General features: G+C 33.4%; 1 protein-coding gene across 1 annotated transcript in view; it reads right to left on the reverse strand.

The window, feature by feature from the left end:
* The window catches only part of GALNT13 (polypeptide N-acetylgalactosaminyltransferase 13), a 445,056-nt gene that overhangs the window by 27,316 nt on the left and 392,237 nt on the right, over nt 1-25,503 (reverse strand). Inside the window, exons 8-9 of the mRNA XM_069472524.1 lie at nt 20,299-20,438; nt 8,066-8,164 (exon numbers count right to left, since the gene is read on the reverse strand). Of these exons, the coding sequence (XP_069328625.1) occupies nt 8,066-8,164; nt 20,299-20,438 (239 nt within the window). The remainder of the gene's footprint in view (nt 1-8,065; nt 8,165-20,298; nt 20,439-25,503) is intronic.

The following is a 25,503-nucleotide window of genomic DNA, read 5'->3' on the forward strand; positions in this document are numbered from 1 at the left end:
AGGTCATGGCAGATGGGTATAAGAAAAGACAAGGCTGTGATATGAGAGAACAAACAGCTAATAATAACAATTTTTAAAAAGTCTGGTCAGGGTCAATAGAGTTGTTGTGGTAGAGAGTTCTATAGGTGAGCAATGGGAAATAAAATTACAAAGGCAGGAAGGGGTCAGATTGTGTAGAGCTTTCACTAGTTAACAATGTTAATTTTATCCTGTAATAACCAAGAGCCTTTTAAAATTTTGTTTTCTTTGTATGTTTTTCCACTTGGGAATGATACTTTGGAAGGAGTCATCACTTCATTATCTAGTAAGGGTGGAACGAAATGGGGACAGGCTGGATCCGTGGGGGAAACTACATTGAATGCTGTCATAGTAATTCAAATCTGAGGCGATCAAGGCCCAGATTTCAAAAATAGAATTATTAATGGAAGAAAAGAAGAAACGGATAAAAAGGACTAGTAGAAAGAATCCACAGGGCTTAGTGTCTTACTTGGAGAGAGCAGGGAGCAATGAAAGATGAGACAGGAAAATGTAGAAGTTGAATTAATAGAGAGATTAGAGGGCAAAAAGGCTTTAGAAGAAAAATGACGTATAGACACACTGAGTTTGCAACCATACTTGGTCATTCAAGTAGAAATGTGCATCAGTCAGTTTGAAACAGAGTGGAAGCCCAGGAATTCATAAGACATTGGAGCTTCCTTACGGAGAAATTTGTGAGGATTAATTTCCTAGAAATATAAAATGTGAAGAATAAATAATAAACAGATAACCAAAAACATTTGTACCCTCCTTAATATTTTGAAATTAAAAAAAGAAAGTAAATCTAGAGATATAAACAAGAAATATTCCAAAAAGAAAGTCCAAAAGGCTAAATACATATAAAACAGCTATTTCATAAAGAGAGAAATGCTACAGTTATGCAAGATGTTAACATTGGGGGAAATAAGGTGAAGTATAGAAGTCTCTGTACTATTTTTGCAATTTTTCTGTAAATCTAAAATTAGTCCAAAATAAATTTTTTTAAATGAGGTAAAAAAAAAAAAAAAAGAATAAACAGAGTGGCTTGGCAATAATGGACTCACTGATATGTGATTTTATCCAAAGGCTTCGTTGACACCTGACTAATCCTGTGACTGTGGGACCTACTGGGATTTACTTGGAAGGAAACTAGCTCTTGGTTTGAAGGACTTGAGGATTAACAGGTAGCTAAAGATACCCTAAAAAAACTGGGCCAATGTGAAATGTTTGTTTTTTTATGATATTTTTCCCTGTGTTAGTCATATGGTATCTATTCTAGAGTGTCTGTTGTGAACTGGGATAACCCAGTGTTTTTGGATGAATGATTGATTCAAGTTATCATTTGCTATCATTTAAATGTTCGTGTGTCCCACCACTCAAAATTCATACATTGAAATCTAATCCCCAGTGTGACAGCATTAGAAGGTGGGACCTATGGAAGGTGATTAGATCATGCAAGCTCTGCCCTGATGAATGAGATTAATATCTTTATATTAAAATAAAAGAGACCCAGGAGAGCTATGCAGTCCCTTCCACCATGTGAAGATGCAAGAAGGCTCCATCTATGAGCCAAACTCCCTGCAAGACAAACCTTCACCAGACACCAAATCTGCTGATACCTTGATCCTGGACTTCCCAGCCACCTGGTTTATGGTGTTTTTATTATAGCAGCCCAGACTAAGACACTATTCCATCCTAAATATATTTTAATTTCCTTGTGGGAGCACTGAACCAGTAAAGAGCAGAGCAGCTCTCCCTGCCAATCATTAATGAGATTGAAAGGCTCTTAGAATAATTCCTATTTCTGTCAATGTTGCAGTAAATCTGCTCTCTTCTAGCTTGCATGTATCCAACTCATTTAAACATTTAATAAATGATAGTAGTTCTTCTCTTCTTTCCTCAAAGGCCATTCCATTTCACTTGCAAATTTACTTTGTGAAATCCCTGGTAAGTTTTAATTCCACTGTGCAAGCTCCTAAAAATGGATCAAATTAATGTCAAAATGGCTCTAAGTTAATTATAGTACTTATAAAAATGTAAACTTTAAAATGAATACATATCTGTTGAATGAATGTGTTTACTATAATTCATAAGTACATTAGAATACATTACTAAAATAATTATGTTTTCTTTAAGAGAGGATCTGTGATGAGGAGACAAAGTATTTATATATTCTCAGAATTTTCAATACACTTGTCATGAAGCTAAAAGTAATCACATTTTAAAGGAGAAGGAGACATTTGTAGAAAAATGTAGATAACACCTGAGGATCTCTTCTTTATCTTGGCAGAAAACAGTTTTTTAATAAATGGCTAGCGTAAGCTTCCCTAAAGCCTTGCTACCTTGAAAAATGCCTCTGAATCATTTACTGGAATAAATTATATGGAATACTTCCATGTGCTTTCTAGCTCTCTCCAAAAGAGTGGCTCCAGGGAGAAAGAGAAACATTATAAATGCATTTGCTAAAATGTGATTATTTTTCCATCACTTTATATTTTTTGTCTTTGAAAGGAAAAATTACAATGTGTATGGGGGTTGCTTTTTTTTCACTTTTGATTAAATATATATTGCAATTCAAAGGGGAACACTGGTCATTGGACTTTTAAAATTTTTATACTGATTCTTAATTCAAAAGTAAAAATGGTTATTTTATAAATAATATATTAATCTAATTTGTACATAATTATATTTTATGTTTTTGGCTTTTTTTTTTAAGAGGTAGTTTTTGTTGTGTTGCCCAGGCTGAACTTGAAGTCCTGGGTTCAAGCTATCCAGCCTGCTGAGTAGCTGGGACTACAGGCATACACCATCATGCCCAGCTACTTTATGTAAATTTTAAATTAAAATTAGCATAAATATTTGAGCAAATATGATATATGCCCAATAAGACTGAGATTATTAATTTTGATATTGATGCCTTTAAGATGTTGTAATTGTCATTTAAAAGCACCTCATTTAAAAAGAATGGTATTTCTGCACCAAAAAGGGTAAGTATAAAGGCAAACATGGGTTAGAAAACTTAAACTGTTTAAAAGTCCATATATGAAAACAAATTATAAACAAAATGTCAAAGTCAGAAAAATATTTGCAACATGCATGACACAGGGCAATAATCTTATTTAATAAATTATTCTTATAAATGACAAGGGAAAAAAGAATCCCCAAACTCCAACGGAAACATAAGCAAAAATAGGACTAGGAAATTCACAATGCCAATGTTTCAAATCTTTACATGCATTTATAATGCTAGAAATATGGTTGAAAGAAGATAAAATGTTTCTCCCATACTAAATTGGCAAAGATGAAAAACAAAAAATAAAATATAATACACCTGTCAGTGTTGGCCACTGTGATTATAATCCTGGAGGAGTGTGGTTGGGAGTCAATGCAAGAATAGCGAATATAAACTTGGTGTGGAATCAGACTTAGGCTCAAACTGCCTTTATCACCTCAACCACACTAATATTTTAAGGATTCCATTAAACTCATGAGTAAAATCAGGATAATAACTTTATGTACTTAAAAGAACATTGTGACAATCAAAGAGGATAACGCATATTAAATGTTTATTAGAGTGTCTTTCTCTATTTCAGCTATTTCTTCCTACTAAATTGGTGAAACCTTAAAAAGGGAACAATTTGTCACATTAAAAGGCTTATAATGTTGCATAATGTTTGATTTAGCAAATTTACTTCTGGACATATTTCTAAAGAAGTGAATATGGATGCTTATTAGAATTTAGGTATAAGAGTATTGATGAATCTTGTCTATAACAATGAAAATTTACAAATAATGTGTGTTAAACAATAAGGGATTAATTAAATAAAATATAGTTTAGCCATTAAAAGTCTGTCCTGATTAGGTTAAGAAGTGGCTATCGAATAGCTAGCAGAAGAGAAGCTAAATTATTTGGGTCTTGAATGGTTAGTATGTCTTAAGTTTTTGAGGGCAGCAGAATGCAGCCAATAGCTCAATCAGAGAGAGCAGTATAAGTGAACTGTTAGGATATGAAAAATGCTAGAAGCATGCAGGCAATGGGGAATTATTAATGTATGTCTAGAGCAGAAAAGTCTTTTGGAACATCAAGGTAGATCAGGCTGGGAAGCCAGATGGAAATAAAGTTGTGAAGGGCTTTCTATATCATACTAAGGAATTTGGACTTTATTTTTTGGGCAGTGGAAAACTGCTGAAGATTTTAATTGGTTTTTAAATTTATGTAGCATGAATGATGTGCTCATGGAAATAATGAGGTTTTTAAACCATACTGAAATCAGAGAAGATATAGAGTAGGTCAAAGACAGAGATCCTGGTTATGAAGGGTCTCCAACTGAGAGTTAGGAGTCAGGGAATAATTTTATATAGAAATATCAGGATTTGGTGACTAATCAGATTTCAGGAATGAAGTTTCTATGTTAGGTTTCAATTTTGGATGAATATGTGAAAAAGAAGAAAAGGAGTCTGGTTTGGAAGCAGGTGAGTTTGAGCTGCCTGTAGATATTCACAATAATTAACTGACAGTAGCTTTCAGAGCTCAGGAGAGAAGTGGGAGATAAAGATGTAAACCTGAGTCATTAGCATTGTAGGGGACATGGAACTGCTTCTAGGAATTGATGTCATCTTCTCAGAAGTACAGAGAAGACAATGCCATAACTTAGTAACATACTTTATGTCAATAAATTGTAAGGTCTGTCTTTCATTTATAAAAATTTTTGTTTAAGTTAATCAACATCTTCTCATTTTTCTTCTTTTGAAAGTGTTAGTGATCATCATGATGCTACTGGCTAATGAAAAGAAATGATTGCAAGGACAGAAATGGAATGTCATTATTCTTTGTGTTACATGCCTTTTATTTATAAGATTTTAAAAAAGAGCACCTCAAAATGGTCATGTTGAATTTAATAATAATTCTCCACTTTTTAGTTTGTTTTTGCAGTATTCCTGCTATAAAAACTTTCATTGATTCCATTTTAGATTTTGCTGGAAATTTGAGTGCTTAAGAAAAATATTCCCAAAACAATTGAAAGTAAATTTCTTCTTGATATTTGCAAGGCCTTAAAAAATCCCCAAACTATCAAAATTGTTCAAGGAGAAATGGTTAAGGTATAATTGTCAACTAGCAAAAAGTACCTTCTTTTAGAAAAGTAACTAAGTCAAAAAACGATGTTGACATTTGTTATGACTTTTGTGTAACAGCAGGAGAGAGAGATTTGAATAATTTTATGGGTTGGGGGCTACTTGTTAAAATTCCAAACTAAGTAACTATAAAAATAGACATTGTTTCCAAGGTAACATAAAAGCATAGCAATAAAAAACAGGAAGGGTGACTCTGAGAATAAAATTCTAAAATCTATTCTTTACTAAAGTGAACAAGACAAAAATTTAAACATGTCCCTAGTATGGAAGTATTGAATTCTATCAAAGCAGAATTCATAATAATAAAGTTTTATGTGATGATTAATTTTTTTTCATAATATGTATTTGTTTGAGTAACAGGAGAGGTAGTTCATTGTTTTGAGATCAACAGTACTAAAGGATGTGTTGTTCTTTTATCTTGCCTTTGTCATTAGCCACTGAATGAACATTTTAACTTTTAGAAATAAAAAGATAAATAATTGAGACTATAAATGGAAATAATAAGAGAAAAATAAATGTCAATGGACCAATATATATTATGAGTCTAGTATGTGCCATGTTTAGTGTTAGCTGTTTTATGAATTTTAATAGTCTTAAGAGAAAAATTTGAGTGAAATCTTTTATTTTATGGATAATTAGTATTAAAACTCAAAAATATTAAGTAACTTGCATTAAGTTATTCAATTAATCATATCAGAGTGATGCTACAAAATGATGTTCTTTCTTAATTCTCAAAAGTTTGATTTTCTCCATTTTTATTTTTTAATGAAGATAATACATATACTATATGGAGAAAAATGTGGGGTTAAAAAAAGTGAAAATTTCTATTCCAACTCAGTATTCTTTCCAGATTTCCTCTCTCCAGAGGCAATCCATGTTCCAGATAGATTTTTATCGATTTCTAGATATAATCATAGACTACATAGCATCTATATAAATATAAGAGTATTATAGATATATATGTAGAAAAATGTTTACATATTTTTTCATAGATGACATTATTGAAAGGAAGTTGTAGTGTGGATTTTTTTTCCTGTTTGGAATTTTCACAGTACATATTGACCTCCCTCAGTCATTTTGGAGGCTATATATTAAATAATATTCAATACTGTGTGTACACTATGATTTATTTAGCCATTCCCCTCTTGGGAGGTATTTAGTTGTTTCCATTGTTTTTGTTAAAACAAAAAGGGCTCCCAAAATTTTTCATATATATGTTATATTAATAAATATTCATGTATGTGCAAAAATATTGGTTTTAATTTCTATCTTGTCATTAAGTTGATCATGTAGAGAAATGTAAGAATGAGTTCTTTGCTTATTGTTTATTAGTTCATTTTCTTTATGAATCCCTGAGATTAATGTCTTTATATACCTTTGATTACTAAGACAATAACAGCTAATTATTTCTTGGTGATGTCTACATAGCTCTAAGGTATAAATACATTGTTCTGACTATAGAAACTTTCATATATTTACTTGTCTAGTATTTCTTAGGTGCCTACCATGTCCCAAGTACACTGCCAGGTGCTGAGCATAAAGATAAAAGTAAAATGTAGCACTGGCCAATAAGTTTAGAGTACAGTGAGATCATTTATTTCTGGGTATTTGAAAACTTATAGATAAATAATATATTTTTTAACATTTATGATCCAGGTGTTAGACAAATATGGCTATATGATTATTTATCCATTTTAACACTAACTATGGCCTTAATAAATCTATGTGGATAATTCATCTGAGGTATCTTCTTCCTTCTTTTTTTATCTGTGTTAGAATCAGAGGTATTTCATAAGCAGTGTTTCTCATTTTAAATTCTGTAGGCCATCATGAAGCAGATGATTAGTTAATTTTTCCCCATAAGCTCTTTATGGGGAAATAGTTTATGGCAAGCACTTCTAATTGTCCACCCAATATCCATGGTAAATGAACTGTGAGGAGCAGCCTGGTATGAGTATGAGGTTAAACACTCAGTATATTTTTGTACTAGGGGTGTCCAAGTAATGCATTTCTAGCCAAAAAGACATAAACTGAGGTGTGTTGAGCCTCTAGAAAGACGTTTTATTTTCCTAACAAAAGGACAAACATGGCTATTGCAGGTCTTCCCTACCCCAGATCTTTCTGCCTTGGCTGTGGAAATGTTGTCTGGAGTTTCAGTAGCCCTCTTCTGACCAGCTGATGAGAAAAACTTTTGACTCTCAGGACTGAAGAATGGAAAGATAATAAAGTTTCTGGTTTCTTAATGGAATAGCTGAGGACCTAAACAAATGTCAACAGTTGAGTACCTTCGGACTTCTTATTATGTGAGAAAATTAAACCCCCACACATTTAGTCCTCTGATCATTAAGCTTTTTGCCATTTCTAGCTGAATTTATCAGGACTCCATTGCTTTTTGGCAGTAGAGGCCTCTCACATTCGTTTTGAATCAATATAACAATAAGCTGGACCATTTCTGAATGTTTTGTCATTATTCTTCCTATGCTGTTTCTGTTATTTTTTTCTATAAGGTCATTTTTCTACATTGTAATCTAGAAATTTAGTTTTAAATATTTTTTGCTTAAATTGAAACTTTGGAATACTAATTAGGAATTTAAAAATAAGCATTTTTATTTTATGCTAAGGGAGAAACTTCCTTTTAATGTTTTCCATTGAATAACACAGGACTTGTTTGAAGAATGGGGCCAAAACTCAACAGAGCTTATTTGTTTCTTGTTTTGCAGTATCAGAATTAACATGTATTTCTACATGTAATCTTGACACATTCAGGTGCATCACAAATACAATATAATGTCATGCTGAAAAGAATAACTTTTTTAAGCTCAGTTCATTCTAACTCAGAACTTCTACCACTAGATAAGTGAACTAACAATAATTTTCCTCCAAAATAAGAAACTGATACCAAAAAGAGAGAGTTTACCTGATTTCCTCCCATACCATGGCAGTTGAATATACCCACTTTTTCATTCTCTTTGCGGCCCATGTTGTCTAAACATTGATTAGTTTCAACATTTCTTATCTAAAGGAAACACACACAAAAAACATAAGTCAGATAGTTAATCAAGTCACCTGAAGTAAGTTTGAACAGCATTGGCACTGGCATTAGCATCTAATAAAGAAGCACTCTTTGTTTATAGCATAGTATCAGAGGAGAAGGAAACATTTACATATTATGAATTAGGAATTCTTCCCCAAATCCTCCAACAATTAGAACAGTTTTCAAATTCCACTGAAATGACCCATGGCCCATCTTGAACTCCTATAGTACTGTATGCAAGGGAATAAAAACAAATTGGGCAAATATTCAAATTTGTATTTTTTTAGATCCTTCATTACTAGATGCTCCATTCTGCATATTAATATAGATTAATTACATTGCTTATTTCTATGACTAAAAAATATTCATGCATCTTCTTTCCTTCCTAATGCCAAACTTAATGGAAAATGTTTGACCCTAAGAAAGGCTATAACAAGGCTAAATGGTGATTTCACATTACAAATTCCTCAAAAGCAACATTACATTGCCAACTGCAGACATAAAGTTCTTGGTTTACATGCAAGCTCTGCATTAGTTCCATAGTTAACATAAGTTAATACAGATTTGACCCAAATGTAATTACAAAAACCATTCATTGATTTTAAAGATTCTAAAATGACCAGATCAAGTCCAAATGAAGGCAAAAAAGAAAAAGAAAAACTCTTCTAATAAATGCAATATTTCAGATTTTTTCTTTAGTCTCAACCCCAAGTATGTATTTCTACTTGTCCACTCTGCTTCTGAAAAGTTTGTGTCTCTGACCCATGTTAGGACTTGCATATTTTACTGTCACTTGGTAAAATTATTTGACATGTCTGTTTAGTTATCTATGCTTTGGGCATTATGTTTCTTCACTTTGGCCAATGAATAAAACTGCAAACATTACATAAACTTATAAACCTATATAAGATGGATTAGGTTTATACAATTCACTTTTTCTATGGTGTAGAACCTAATGGTCAAATATTGCTCCCTGGAGTTGAAAAAAGTGGTATGATTTGCATTAAGGCCCCAATCAGCAACTGAGAATAGTAGGGATGAGAATTTACCGTAAGGGCTAGAAAGAGCTGGGCAGAGTGGTCAAGCCCTGTTCCAATGGACTGAGATTTACAGCAGAGTTATAGATGTTTTAATCAAGAAATCTGAGCAGCAACCCATTAGAAAAGACAGAACATACAGTGAACATTACAGGGAAAGGACACAGGCTTCTAGAAGCAAAACCTGTACTGGTGCATATGGTGCTGAAATGTATTCTTAATCTGATTTAGGTTGGTCCAGGCACTGGAAGGAACTGAGCAAAAAGGCAAAAAATTTTCAGGATCTGCAGCTGGACAGGATTGAGGAAAGTAACAGTTGATAAATAAGACAGTAAATAGGTCTGCATATATTACAACACAGTCTGACCAATTTATATAAGTTGAATTTAAATCCCTTATATTAGAATTTTAAATTTTCATAAAAGACACACTTCTTGAGAAACAATAAGATTGTGTTATTATTGCTATTTGGCATCCTAAAAATACATAGAACAGTATAATGCCATAATACTTAGAGGAATAAATATCTCATAAAATGATCATTTTTAGATGTAAGTTATGAAATCTGTTTAAAAGATCCTCAGTCAGGTTCATGGTATTTGAATAGATACTAGTTAATAATTACAGAGGTTACAGGCTGAGTTGTGTATAAGGTTTTACCTCTTTGCTGGACAACAGAAACTTCAAAGCCATATACAGTCCAGTATATACACTGACAGTGGCGTTTTAAAGGGACATATGAAAGATGCATGTCATCCTGTTCTTTGACAAATTAACCACAAAATTTAGGAATGCCTCCAAAATATTTTGCCCTCAGTAACAATCTATTATTGATCTATTTTCTATAAAAGATACATTTTAATTTTTGGCCTATAATATCTCTTATGAATTAATTTATTTAATTGAGAAATATTATTGGGAAAATGTGTACCTCATGCCAGGCACTATTGAGGTGCTGAGGATACAGAAGTGAACAAAATAGACACAATCCTTTTCATCATGGAACTTACATTTTGGTAGGAAGAGTTCAATAAACAAATAGATTTGTAATGTGTCAGAAGATTAAGTCCTATGAAGAAAAGTAAAACACAGTAAGGGTAGAGAAAGTGACAGAGGGGATACTGTTTTAGAAAGGGGAGCAGGAAAGGCCTCTCTGAGAAGATACTTGAAGACAGCTGAGTGAAGAGAGACAGCCGCCATATATACATGTATGGAAGAGCATTTTAGACAAGGGACAGCAAATGAATGCTCCCTACACAAAACTGAGCAAAATAACTGGCTAGCAATGTGGCCGAGCTACAGTGAGCAAGGGGCAGATTAGAGAGGTGACCAAGACTAAATAATGTAAGCAATCATATGTTTTTGAGCATAAGCATGGTATAATAGCTCATTTTGGCTGCTGTGTGGAAAACAGACTAGAGGGAGGAAAAACTGGAAGCAATGAAACAAGGAAGGAGCCCATTGCAGTCACGCCTGCAAGAAATGAGTGTTGCTTGGAATAAAACGATAACAATCGGGTGGAGAGGTCAAATTTGGAATATGTTTTCAAGGTAGAGCCAATAGGATTTTCAATTGAATTGGATTTGAGTTACTAGAGAGAGAGAAAAAAAAAAAGACATCTAGAAACATGCCAAGGTTTGGGACTGAGCAAATGGGCAAATGCTATTTCCATCACAGAGAACAATATTCTGAGTTCTTGTATGTTCATAAATATATCTGTGGCCTTTAAATTTGAAAATAAGTTTGGTAGATCTGAAATCCCTGGATCACAAAATATTTCCTTGAGTGTCTATAAAATGTTATTCCATTTATGTCCAAAATAAAGGGTTGCTTTTGAAAAGTCTGATGACAATATGATTCTTTTCCCTAATTCTTATAAATATCTATTTACCTGGAAGTAAAACTGATTTTTTTTTTCTTTTCTTTGAAGTCTTGTAGATTTACCACAATATATTGTTCATTATGGATCACTCTTCCAGGTACGTAGTGCTCCTTTTCAACATATAGTTTGAATTTTATGTTCTGGAAAATTCCCTGAAATTATAGTGTGCTTTTTTTTAATTTTTTTTTTTTTTTTTTTTACATTCCAGAGAAGGAATGGGTCAACCCCCATGAATGGAGGAAACCTGGAATTATAGTTATTAATGTACATTTTATTCCATTGCTTTAATTTTTCTCTTTAGGAAATCGTACCATTTTTGGTCTTGTTGTTTATCTTCTATTTAAGTCACTAGTCACTTTCAATTGAATAATTTTAAATTTCTTTTTACTTTAAAAAAATTTCCTTTTTCTCTTCTAAAACTCTTATGGCACTTTCTCTTGGTGTTATTGATTCGGGTGTCTTCATAAATTTAGTCTTTATTTCTGAAATGATATAGTTTTTGATTTCTAATCTTTTCCTGTATTCCTGCTCCACATTTCAAAGTTTTTCTAAATTTGATTTATGTTGTTCTTTTCTATATTTGATCATTGAGAGTACTTATTTTAGCTCATTTTGAAATATTAGGTTATACTTTTCTTCTTTATTATGAACATAAAGTTTTGGTGTGCTTGCATTGTTTGCAGAGATAGCAGTCTACTTATTATCTTAGTCTTACAACATTCATCTTTTTCTAGTATTTTTCTTTCCTTTTCTATTTTATTCCTTTTTTTTTCTTTTTAGATGAAATCAATTTTCCTGATCTTAAAGAGGGAGAATTTGACCATGAGACAATTTCTTAGTTCAAAAATCTAGAATTCTCTTTCCTGTACTTTTTGAAGTGTTAAAACAATGCTCTTCTATTTTTTTTTTTTTTTTTGAGGCCTCCTGACTCTGCTTACTTTTCCCATTTTTATCTGGATTTTCCATTTTCCATTTCCTTTGTCCCTACTGTTTCTACCTCACCAATTTGGGCTTTATTACATGAAGTTTCTTTTGAGAAGGAGCTTCAGCTAGTTTCAAAAATTCATAGGTTGCAGAGTATTCATACCCTTCAGACATTAGAGAGGAGTTTTCACTCACAAGCAAACACTTCTTTCATTTTCAGCTACTATTAGCACATTGGCCTGAAACAATTTCTCATTTCCCTCAGACACCTTGTCACTTCCCTCTGTTTTCTCTTGCAAAAATTGTAGTATCATGTAGTTCCCGAGATTGTCTGCTCATTTTTGGAAGTTATGATAATACCTTGCCACCGAATTGTGTTGTCAAAGTTGTTTATCAATTTTTAGTTTTTATATCCTTTTTTTTCTGTTTTAATGGGAGAATTCAAAGAGAGTCTAATACTATGTCACTGCTGCCACCAATTTTTCTAGAATTTCAGAATAGACTTATTTTGGGAACTGCATGAAAGAAAGTCTGTCTTATTTTTGCCATTTTCTACCTATTCCACAATATGGCTTGGTAGTTTCTGGATGTATAATATTACTTGTCCCTTAGGATGAAGCAAGTGCTAAGAGGATATAATATAGGAACTCAAGTCAAGTTTCTTACAACAGTCTGGATAATGGAACCTGGGAGAATAGCAAGAGACAGGAGTGAGTGGTTTAGGAAACCTGTCAGAATGACAAAGGAGAGACATCCATCACTATCACCACCACAATAATAATAACAATAATAATAAATTATTTTAGTTGTATGTGCCATCCATGCAATTATTTCCATACTAGAAATGAAATCATTAAGGTACAGAGAGGTTAAGTAATTTGCCCAAGTAAGGAATGTAAAGTTATTATTGATATAATGAGTCTACAAGTTGCCAGTCCTGTCTTCCAGAGAGTCAGGCAGTATTTATTAGAAAGAAGGCCTGAAAGGAGCAAGGGGGGATTGAGTTCTGTTAAACAAAGGTGACCAGAGAGCATTTAGACAACGGTGAAGACACATGAAAAAAGACATATGAAAGAAGCCTATCATTAGACCTGGGGGACTAAGTCAAAAAGACCAGGAGACTCTTTATGTGGAGTGCCAGCCTATTGAACTGAGATCATGTAAATGATTCCTGTCTATGGCCAGGGTGATCCAAGATACAAGCAGGGTAGAAGACAGAGTGTCAGGGAACAGGAGTATGAATTGCCCTCTTAAAAAAATATGAAGGATGCATCACCTGGGAAAGACACAATATCTGAAAGGTTTATATCACTAGGCCTATATCTGGATTTAAAAGATTAAAAAGTCATGCACACCATGAAGGCAGGTGGGTGCACATAGGTTGTTTTCAAATCAGGGAGCCCAATCTCGTAGGCATCTGCTATACTGTCAAAATATAAAAATAGTCATCAGCATTTTCTGACAATCCTCAACAAATAAATCTTAATACACGTCACAAGATACTGGCACACAGCAAAGTTCAAACTATGCATCTCATCTTTTGAGATGCAAAGAATAATCATACTTAGGGTGGGTGACTTTGTATAATCTTAAAATCAGAACTTTTCTACAAACACCTTGAGACCTCAGTCAAATATATATCTCCAAAGAATGTTGTTCAAGCAAAGAAGTGAAATTTCAGAATACATCTTGATTTTATCACTAGTGCCATACTACCTGACAGTACCAACTACATGGTCATGCCATTAATCCCGAGAAAAATCTAGGCAACTAACCATGGAAGAACTTTACCCATTAGAAATTCCTTACAGAGTCTGTTCTATCATTTGTATCAAAATAAGAAGTGCACACTGGTAGTTCCAAGATGTGAAAAATTCTTTTGACTCATTCTTTATGTTATGGTAGAGCTTTGAATGTATGGCATAAAGCCAAGAGAGTTTTAACTTTAATTGGTTGTCTACTTTGAGATTTCTTTGTTTACACACAATCTTTTATTGCTTGAAAACAATTCTTAATGATATAAACTTGAGAGTATTTTTTCCACTTGCGTTTTGATGTTTGAAATTAGCAAGGCTTTTTCTAAATGTTTCTACACATAAGCCGTCAGTATCGCTGGTAATGTTCTTACCACTTATATAATTTGTTCATTAGCTCTTGCTCCCTCTGCTGGATTATAAAAGCAGCAATAGGAACTTGCCCACTACCAATCTTCACGTTTCAAAAATTAATATATAAAATCCATTCTAAAGACAGTCTAAACTTAAACTCGCATTTTTTTTACTGTAATTACTCCAACATACGCTTATCCTTCAATTGCACATTGTTACTTTTTATCATTATTTCACATGTCAATCTCATTTGGTTTCTCTTTATAAAGAAGGAAATAGGCATATTTGCAGTGAATTATAGAGTTTAATATAAATATTTCCATACTATAATTGCTCTAGTGGGTATGCATTGAAGTCTGTTTTCTGTTTATCAAATTGTGAATAAATCAGAAGGATGAATGCCAAATCTATATATTTAAAAAAATCCAAGGTGACTTTACTTATACAGACTTGGATTTAGAATGTCTTTGGTTAATGACTGTGAGATTTAAAAATTCTTATTATGTGATACCTTAACCATCCTTCCACAAAAATGTAAACAACATAGAGAAATAAACAATTTCATTTATTTTGGTGGATAACAGCAACTACCACCACAACAACAGCAACAACAAAAATCCTGGGAGAATTCAGTGAATGCCAAACTGGCACACAGTCTGTTGTAGTTGTTTGTGCCAATACATGTTTGAGTAATAAAATTAGAATGAGTACTAGTGTAATCATCAGCAATATAAGGTTAAAAAAATATTTTCAGGTAATAAAATAGCTCATTTTGTTCACAGGTGGGTTATGCAGCCTGACATTCTTTAGGGTTGACAGCTGATGAAGAGTGACATATTCTGCCTGTAGGTATGCATATTCAGGTACCCTAGGATAAAAATTAGCTACTGTGTCCCCAAAAGCTTTAGAAATAAAATGATGGACAGGAAGAATGCCCACATTTGTGTAAGTCACATAAAAGGGGGCTTTCTTGCTTGGTAGCCTATTGGAGGGTCAAGAAGACTGTGGCTCTATAAATAGATCTCCTGATTACCAACGGGCAGGGTAAACTTGTAAGCGTTTTAGCTTCTGCATTTGACAGTAACTGATTTTACTCTTAATCCCTGCAGCCTAGCAGCTTCACAGATGTCTATTTTTAGCTACTGAAATTTGCTGTTCAGCAATGTTTAATGAATACAATACCAATATGTGCACGGACCTTACCTAGTTGCTATGGTTAAAGGATACAAGAGGAAGAAGTGCTGAGGTCAAGTACACAGTACAAAATACATAGATTAATGTCCGAACATCTTCAAAGCAAGATGCAAATTTTAAGTACCAAGAGTTAAATCATTTGGCTTCAGAAATCTTCATCACCTTCCTGTGCCCTCAGATATTCCAATGTTCTATATAGCTCAGAATATGTTTTCTTATTTTTTCCAGAGTGCTAGCGTGCCATAGCCCAAAAATTCAGGCTGAGGCACTCTATTTCAGAAGGCTATTTTTTAATCTTATGCTTGAACTAATCATTATATTTACAAGATTAGAACCCAACATGTGAAATCTATATAAGCTAAGGGGCTAGTTAAGAGAGAATTTAATGGTACAAAGAGCTCAACTTCCTTATTCCGTTATTATCTGCTTACTGAATCTAAAAAGCACATGCTTCATTAACTTACTTAAAGGTTTTAGTTCAAACCAATTGCACAGCTTTTAACTTCCCATTGGAAATTGCATCTAATTCATGGTATGGGTAAAGCAATATTTCAATTACCTAAGTAAGATGTAAACATATAAGAAATTAAGATACAGATATCTGATATCAATAACTTTATTGATTTTGGTGATGATGTATGATAATATAGAAACTGAATACCATATTTGCTTCTATATATTCCAATATAGCAAGAAAGGTTATAGAAAGAAATTGACGGTGAAATGTTTATACTCACCAAAACACAGAAATATTAAATATATAGACTTTGAAAAACATTGAACATAAGAAATATATAAATTTCTAAATCCAAACAATATTATTCGGAATTAAATGAGAAGTACAAATGAATATACTACAAAGAAATATTTTTGTTATTTTGATGAAAAGTAGCTCGGATACTTGATATTGCTTGGGGGCTCTAACTATTCAAGAGAAAGTGCCTTCATACATAAGGGGAAAGATATCATTTTACAATCTTCCAATAATGGTTAATGACAGGGAGTTAGGAAGAAAAAGCTTTAAGTAAATAACTGTTGTCCATTAACAGTTCAACTCTAACTCATTATCAAAATGTCTGTCTTAAATTATGTATACATGGCCATGAAACATTGAATTGGGGAGTAGTGCTTGGTGAATTTGTCCTACTGTTTCCATGGAAACAGTTGCTGGATTGCATTTCTTTATGGCTAGTTTTAAGTGGAAAACTACAGTACATTAATACCTCAGAAAGCTCAGAACTTAATATATCTTGAAGATTTTTTTCATTTATTGGGTTTTTGAAACAGTAGTTCATTGCATGCCATATAACCCACATAGGAAAACTTATTTCTACTGAATTTCTTTACCTGGTTGATTCTCTCTTGCCATACCTCCACTCTCCTTTTCGGTAGAAAGGCTTAAGATTAGAGGTCTTTCCTTATTTGATTTTGCAGTCTCAGCATATAATATAGACTCTAGCTTACTCCAGTCTGATTGCATCCCTCCGAATTCATGTTGAAACCTGATCCCCATTGTGGTGGTATTAAGAGGCCAGTGGCCCAATGGATACAGACTACGGATCTGGATCTGAAGGAAGATTCAAGAGGTGAAGACTTTTGGGAAGTGATTAAGTCATGAGGGCTCCACCCTTATGAATGAGATCCATGCCCTTATAAAAGAAGTTGAAAGGAGTTGTCTTGCTTCTTCCTCCATGTGAGGACACAGCATTTGCCTCTTTAGCCATGTGAGCAGCAACAAAGCACCATTTTTAAATCAGAGAGCCATCCTTCACCAGACCCTGCATCTGCTAGCACCTTTATCTTAGACTTTCTAGCTTTCAGAACTGTTAGACATAAATTTATATTATTTATAAGTTACCCAATCTAAGATACTTTTCTATAGCAGCCCCAATAGCTGCTTGAGCTATTTTTTTTCCTTTTTTTAAAATAGAGATGAGGTCTTGCTATTTGCCCTCGCTGGCCTCAAACTCCTGGGCTTAAGCAATCCTCCCACCTCAGCCTCTTCAGTAGCTGGGACTACAGCTGTGTGCCACCACACCTGGCTTCAAGCTCTCATTTAATAAAAGCATTTTGAATGAATAAAGTATAATAAAAGAACTTGTTTTCTCATTTCACTTATAGGAAAAAGTGAGCTTCACTGTCAGACTAGCATGCATTTGTAGCCTGACTTAAATAGTTATCAAGCTGTGTGACCCATACGCCAATCATATAAACATTCTACATGTCCGTTTTCTTATTAAACTGGGGATAGCAAACCCAAGTCACGAAGTTGTGATTTTTATAAAATGCAATTCATATAAAGCACCTAGAACAATTTTGACATAGTAGGAAATCAATAAACGGAAGCTATAATAACTATAATAACTACTGATGTGCTACTACTTCTTGCCAGGCATTGTGCTAGAGGCTCTGTCTTCAGTCATCACTATAACCCTGTATCATTATCTTCATTCTGTTGACTGAGGTACCAGAGAGGATACTTAAATGCTACTCAGGTTGGAAGCTGTAAGGCTAGAATTTGAACCCTCCTCTGCCTGACTACAGGGCCTGGGATTTTTCCAATACACCATACTGCCTCGTAATACCCCCAAAGGCTCAATCCCTCTCTTTAAAAGCTTTTCATAAAGTATTTATATAAATTAAAATATGGTCACCTAATCCATCATAGAAGACACCTAATTCAAAATCAGTAGTTTGTACAAAGGAATTTGGGCACACTACATTTTACTTTTACTTTTCTCAGGAAGTCAATTAGGTTTCCTTGACGTAGTGCAGGAAAGCATACAATTAGACTTTTAACTTGGAAGTAAACATCTACTTCTGTTTCACAGCTCTGAGCCTTTCTCAGAAGTCACCTTACTAGCCCCAGAGAATTTCCACAAAGTTCTCATTTTTTTATTCTTATTTCAGCATATTGTGGGGGTACAAAAGTTTAGGTTATGTATATTGCCTCTGCCCCCCCACCTCCCGAGTCAGAGCTTCAAATGTGTCCATCCCCCAGACAGTGCGCATTGCACTCATTATGTATGTATACACCCATCCCCTCCCCACCCACATCTGCCCGACACCCGATCAATGTTATTCCTAAATGTGCTCTTAGGTGATGATCAGTGAAACCAATTTGATGGTAAGTACATGTGATGCTTATTTTTCCATTCTTGGGATACTTTACTTAGTGGAATGGGTTCCAACTCTTTCCAGTCTTGTTATATTCCCTTTCCTCTGGTCATGTTTCCTTTTAGAGACAGGAATCAGTGTTTACTAATCATTTGGGTTCATTGACAATAGTAGGAGAAACACTTTACCACAACAATAGAAAAACAACTTTCTTCTGAGGGGATGGTCAGGTTCATGAATGTTTAAATATGTTTTATATGTTTTTCAATAAGGGATGAGAGTACTAAGCATTTTTTTTGGAGATCTTCAGTGGTTTATTATAACTAATATACAAAGAGTGTTCTAGTTTAAGAAGCATTCTCATAAATTCTGTGTATTGAATATAAATTCCTGTGAGATTTATACTAACATGAGGATATTATAAATTTGAAAACAACATAAAAAATACAAGACCCCCCCCAATAAAAACAAACAACAGAAAAACTCCAAAACCAAAACACTGAGGCACAGGATTGTTAAGTAACTAAAGTCACACACCTAGAATGCGGTAAAGTCAGTGCTATCACACGTGAACCTTTTTACTACATTATTCAGATTAAGGTTGAATGTATGTGAATTGAAAGATCATGTAGAGAGTTATATATATACAGAGCTAATGAGGAAGTGGAGATTTGGCCCAGAGGGCACAGATACGGCACATAAAAACAGCCATTAAAAACAATGGCTAGGTCTCCGTTCATTTTTTTCTTTCATTGTTTTCTAATTAATTATAAGTAAGGTATGTTTATAAAGTTATGGATCAGTAAGGAAGATGATTCAAAAAGTATTGGACTGAACCATATAAATTTTCAGATATTCTACCATTATAACCTACAAAAATAGCATTTTAAACCTAAGAACACATTTAATTAGTAATTATTTCCCAAATTCATTACATTATGGTTGTTGAAATGCTTAATCACAATCAATATTGTTAATTTTGATTCTGAAACCTAATCCCTATTAAGTGGGAAATTACAAACAGGAAGGATATAATTCATAAAGGAAATATTATTTTGAGCAATTGAATATATATTACATATATTTGTATAGTTATAATGAAGCCAGTTTTGTATTTCTAAATAAAATAGATATTTTGGAAAATCATGGTACGGATCAGTGATTCTCAGAAGGTCCACAAGGTCAATACCACTTTCATAATAATATTAAGATATTACTTACAGTTTTCACTCTCACTTTCTCACGAATGTTAAAGAGTTTTTGAGAGGCTATTGCAATAGACTGTGCCATATTGCAATAGATTTAATCGCAAAGCAGATAGGAAAGTTCAATTATCTTCTACTAAACCAGACATTAAATGCAATTTACAAAAACAATCAATGGTAATCATCTCACTACTTGATTTTGTTTGAGAAAATATTTAATATATTTGTTTTTCAAAATACATTATTTATATTAATGTATATCATAATTGGTTATTGCATTATTTTAAATTAGTAAATAAATAGGCTTTAAGGTTTTAGTTTCAATATAGTAATATTAATGGTTATAACCCACATAAACAAAAAGTCTTGGAGTTCATAATAAATTTTAAGAGTGTAAAGTTCGTATGACCAAGCTTTAGAACTGTTGGGAAAACACAAGAAAATGTTCAATCTTAAACTTTTTCCTCACTTTTACAATTCCCTGTGATGAAGACCTTTCTGGTCCTTGAAAAATGAGAAGTCATTTAAAATAGATCTATTAAAACACCCTTACAGCCTTTTATTCATAACATCAAAAATATTGAGCTCCTTAGAAATTGCTCCATTTGCAAAATATATTTATAACTTAACCAAAATAAATAATTCATACCTCACCAAGTGAGTAGTAACGTCTTGGGATCTGGGAGTCCGGATAGATGTTTTCTAGGTACCAAGAAAAGGGTTTACACTTCAGATTTTCTCTTAGTGTTTTTCTGACTGACACATCTCCATAATCCACTTTGACAACACCTGGAATTTTTCAGAGAAACACAAATCAGTTTGTGCTATTTTCATTTTAGCACCGTTTCACTCTGTTTACTTTGCTATCAGTTTTTTCTTTATAATTAAGATTTCATTAAATTCAATTGCATATGCAGCTGCTACTACACTGGTTTTCTCACTATCATCCAATTAGTACATTAAATAGATATAAATAACAGTTCTTTCATTCGTTATGACTTTTGAAATGCAAATATTTATCACCAAGTACTTGTACTTCTTAGATTGAATAATTAATTAACTAAATGTAAATTGGTAATAATTTAGTATCATAATCAAAGCTTAACTGAGCTATTTAATAATGCGTCTGTTTCTCTTTAATAAAACATTCCAATAGCTCCAATGTTTTTGATAATGCTTACATTTTCCCTGTAGAGTCATTTATTTACCACCTGTAGATTTTATGACAAATTCATATAAATAAGAGTCTCAGAATGGACTGAATATATGTGTTCTAACTTTCCCTTTTTCTTCTTGAACTTCTAGTCTATCTAGGTTTAACATAAACTGGATTATTTTCTTTATTAATTTTAATTTTCTATTTTTTTAAATGTGTTATTGCAAGCCGCCTCAAGTCCTCAGAGAAGTTAATACATAAATAAGCACAAAGAAATTAACATAAATGAATGAACAAGAATATTTTCACATGTACATATTGAAATTACTTAATTTTATTTCATATAATAGCAGAATATTTGAAATTTAAATGAATATTTCCATTGAAGATTATAAAAGGATGCTTTTTACTTAGAAAATAAAAACAATAATGTTACTAATTTTTATATAAAAACATATGGTTACTTGATTTGCTCATTATAATCAATATCAAAAATGACATTTGATGGAAATGACTAACTTTAACAAGACAGCAATTACTTCTTAGATTATTCTGAAAAGATTTCAATATTTAACTCTTTCCTTTAAGGCCAGTAAGCAACTAGACATTGGTACAGAAACAAATAGCCTAGTATTTAGGGTATTCTATCCTACTTAAGCAGCAAAGCCAATCAATCATTCTATAAAATAAGAACAAGTGTTTAGAAATTCTGAATGTCTGTAACTAATGCCATCACTGAGTCACTGTTTCAAAAGCAGCAACCCTCTCGAAGCCCATCACTCACTAGTTTCACCCCTCTTGTCTCTTCAGAATTTTTATGTTTTTAAAATTAAATACCATGCTATTGTTAGAAAGCATTCTCATGATGCTTAAGCAGACAAACCATTTCCTTCCAAAAGAAAATGTTGATTTTCCTAGTTGGTGTTTGCACAGAAAACAACAAGATCTTTGGGCTTTTAAAAAAGATAAATATTTGTTTTCAAAATGATTCTATCCAGAACTTCCAAACTGGAGTGCAACCTTCAAAAGAAGAGGTTCAAAAGCAATTTTGTATTTACAAAATAGATTATTAAAAGAATTTCTCATTACGTTAAGGACTATGGCAATTGAAATGATCTAATACACAGTCCTCAAAGTCCTATAAAAAGGTATAATTGAGATTAGAAGAAAAAAAAGCACTGTTCCTTTAGAGGACTTAATTCAACAGTCAATTTTAATGTTGTGGCTTCATTTTTGAGGTACGGGAATATAAATGAAGTGACTTATTTAATATCAGCTTCCTTCCTTTTTCATCACATAAAGATTTTGTAGTCTTCCCCAGAATTTTTCCTAGAAGAGTTTTTTTTTTTTTTCTTTCTTGGTGCTCCAATAAAAATTTTTTATGGACACCAAAATTGGGATTTTATATAATTTTTCTGTTATGAAATGTTATTCTTTTGATTTTTTTCCCCCAACAACTTAAAATTAGATCATGAGCCATTTAAAAACAGACAGTGAACTGGGTTTGGCCCATAGTCCATAGTTGTCTATCCCTGCTGTAAAAGATAAAGTCCTAGAAGGTTTTTGTAAACAGTTTTCTGACTGGAAGGTAGGTTTGAAGCTTCATCTGCACATCATTTTACCTTAGATCAGAGAAAACATGAATTGCTCACTTTGAGGTTAGCACAGGGTCATTGGTGGAGAATGATAGCTTTCACTGAGGAAAGCTAAAGCCTTCTTACCCTACCACCTCTAAGCAACCCCTTGGCATTTCCACTGCAACTTGAGCTTTATCTTAGTCCCAGATAACTATGTTAACTTACCTGTAGAAATGCACAAAAATACTATAGGCTTATCTTAATATTTTAGAAGGAATGGCTTTTTCCCTCTTTTCCTACTTAGCAGTGAGATATTGTGTAAGAAACGGCAGTCGGTGCTCCCAAACACCCCAAATACTCTTCCACATTTCCCAGGCCCCTGCAGTTAGGCAGGGACATCTGACTAGGCCTGGCTAATGCACCCTAGGGGGAAAGGGACACATGTCACTTCTGGTTTTAAAGACAGAAGAGCAAATGTAAGAGCTCTCTTTTCCTTTACTACAGGGACTGAGGAGGCCTTGTATCCCAATGGAGGGGGACTTATCTGTGCCTGTATGATTTACTGAGTGTGAAGTAGAGGCTGAATGGGATTATTCAGATCCATAGCTTGAAATGCAATCCCTCCTGTTTCCCAAACTCTTGTCTCCAACTCAAACCTCTCCAAAATAGTTTATCCAATTGTTTACTCGCCAATTTTTACTGGGATCTCTAGTAGGCATTTCAGATTTGACAAGTCCAAAATTTGATTCTTCAACTACTTGCTCCACCTCCAAGGTTCTCCATTTCAGTAACTAGCACAAATATCCTTTGATTTTCTCAGGGCAAAAACATTGGAGTAATTCTCTTTACCTCACAAATGCATATTTAATTCATCAGTGATTTCTCTTGGCTCTACTTTCACAATATATCCTCAGCCCTCTACTGCTACCATCGTGATCCTACCCTTCCTCATCTCTTGCCTAGACTAGCATTGCAGTAAATTCCTTGATAGTCCCCTGACATCTAACATTTCTCCACCTATCCTTATTCAATATTGCGTGTTCCTTACACAATATATTCAAAATACAAATCAGATTATGTCACTCTTCTGCTCAAAAGCTTCCAGTGATTTTTCAACTGTACTAAGAATAATTGAACATGTCTTAGCAATTGCCTGAAGAACTTTCATGAAATATCTCTTCATTATCTCTTTGAATTCATTTATGCTCACTTTATTGTAGCCACACTGCCTTTTGAATTTTCTTTGTCTTCAAACATGCCAAGCTCATCCACAATTCAAAGCTTTGTACATGTCTTTCTTTCTGTCTGGAATGGTATTACCCTGGAAATTTCATGACTTGTCCTTCACTTGGCCCAAGTCTCTGCTCTACCTGTACTTTCTCAGGTTTACCCTGATCTTCCTATCTAAATTGATCCTTTCCTCCCATCATACTGAGTCATGCTCTATCCCTCTATCCTGCTTAATTTTTCTCCATGGCACTTTCTCTGTGGCACTATCTAATATCATATTATAGATTATCCAACAAAAACTTTGGATTAATTATTTTATCTCTTAAAGCTTAAGATATTCAATCTGATAATATAGGATATTGTGAATACTAAATAATGTCTTGAAAAGGCTTAGCACAAATACTGGCACAAAATAATTGCTTAATACATATTATATATTGCATTGGATATCTGTTGCTTTGCGTGCTCCACAGGCATTCTGCCTTCTGGTAAAAGCACTTGAGTTTTCTTTGGTCAACCACTCCTGCCTCATTTTTGGTTTGGGTGGTTTGGGTGGGGCTGGCTTCCTTCTCCTCTCCATCCTTCCAGTTCCATCTGGGGGCACAGACTACAGACACATCACCAGAAAGTCTTGTTAAAATGCAAATTCTGATTCAGTTGGTGTGGGGTAGGGCCTTCAAGTTTGCATTTCTAACAACCTCCTGGGAGATGCTGCTGTTGCTCAGGACAGCTTTTGAGTAGCACCCAAGACAATCAGAGGATTTCATTTCTCAACCATACTGATCTCTACTGAGATCATAATGATTGGTTCAGGAGGACATATGAACCAGTCAGCTTAATAAACGTATACTCTGAGAATTTGCTAGGACTATTAGGAAATTGAAGCTCTATTTCCTCTCAAATAGGAAGCTGTAAAGATGAGTTAAAGTTGGGGCTTCTGGGGCTACCACATAGAGAATGCCTAAGGTAGTAACTCTAATACAGAAGTAAGATAAATCAACAGATGGAAAATGAAAGAGTGAGAGAGAAAAAGAGAAAATGACAAAGATAGACAGCAGAGGCCAAGCCAAGATTAAGTTAAAAGATATTTATTTATTGTGCTCCAAATATATACAAGGTACTTTTTCTAGGCACTTGGCATATATCTGTGAACAAAACAAAATTATCTTCCTCTGTGAAGCTTATATTCTACTGGAGAGAGACACAAATAAACAGTAATACATTAGAAGGTTATACATGCTATGGCAAAAAATAGACTAAGATGAAGGAGAAAGGTTGCAGTTGAGGCAATCTTAATGTATTCTTACTTTATAAAGGCAGTTTATGAGAGTTATATGTATTTAAGGCCAGTCTTTCAATGGGACTTGCAAAAGGCCTGGATAGGATTTAGCAATGAGATAAAGTCATAATGAGTAAGAAAAAAAAGAGTACTTTAATTAATTCCAGGGTTGCAGGTTTGATTAATGAGTAAATGATAACACTTACAGGTTGCTCTGTTTTATTTAATAACCTTTCCTTTATTCATCATCTTTAGTCAATTGCATGGTAGTAACAAATTCGGATATTTAGAGCAATCATGTTTTAAATTTTCCAATAGATATTAGATGGAAGATCATAATTATTTGAATTAAATTTTTCCCTGGTAGACACCTAGTAAGACTAACAGTTCTGTCTCCACATAATCAAGGTACCTGATGAAAGAATACTGACTGCATGCTAAAGCTTAGCATTGTATGCATAAGAATATATACTGCAGCATAAAGTGTAGAAAAGGGGAAACGATTTTCCTTCAATAAGGAATTCTTAACTAAATCAATGGTATTTCTAGGTTATGAAATATTAACATATTAAAATAATTATGTACTTATAAGAATATGGAAAATGTTAATAA

The sequence above is a fragment of the Eulemur rufifrons genome, chromosome 1 (genome assembly GCF_041146395.1).
Source record: "Eulemur rufifrons isolate Redbay chromosome 1, OSU_ERuf_1, whole genome shotgun sequence".
NCBI lineage: Eukaryota > Metazoa > Chordata > Mammalia > Primates > Lemuridae > Eulemur > Eulemur rufifrons.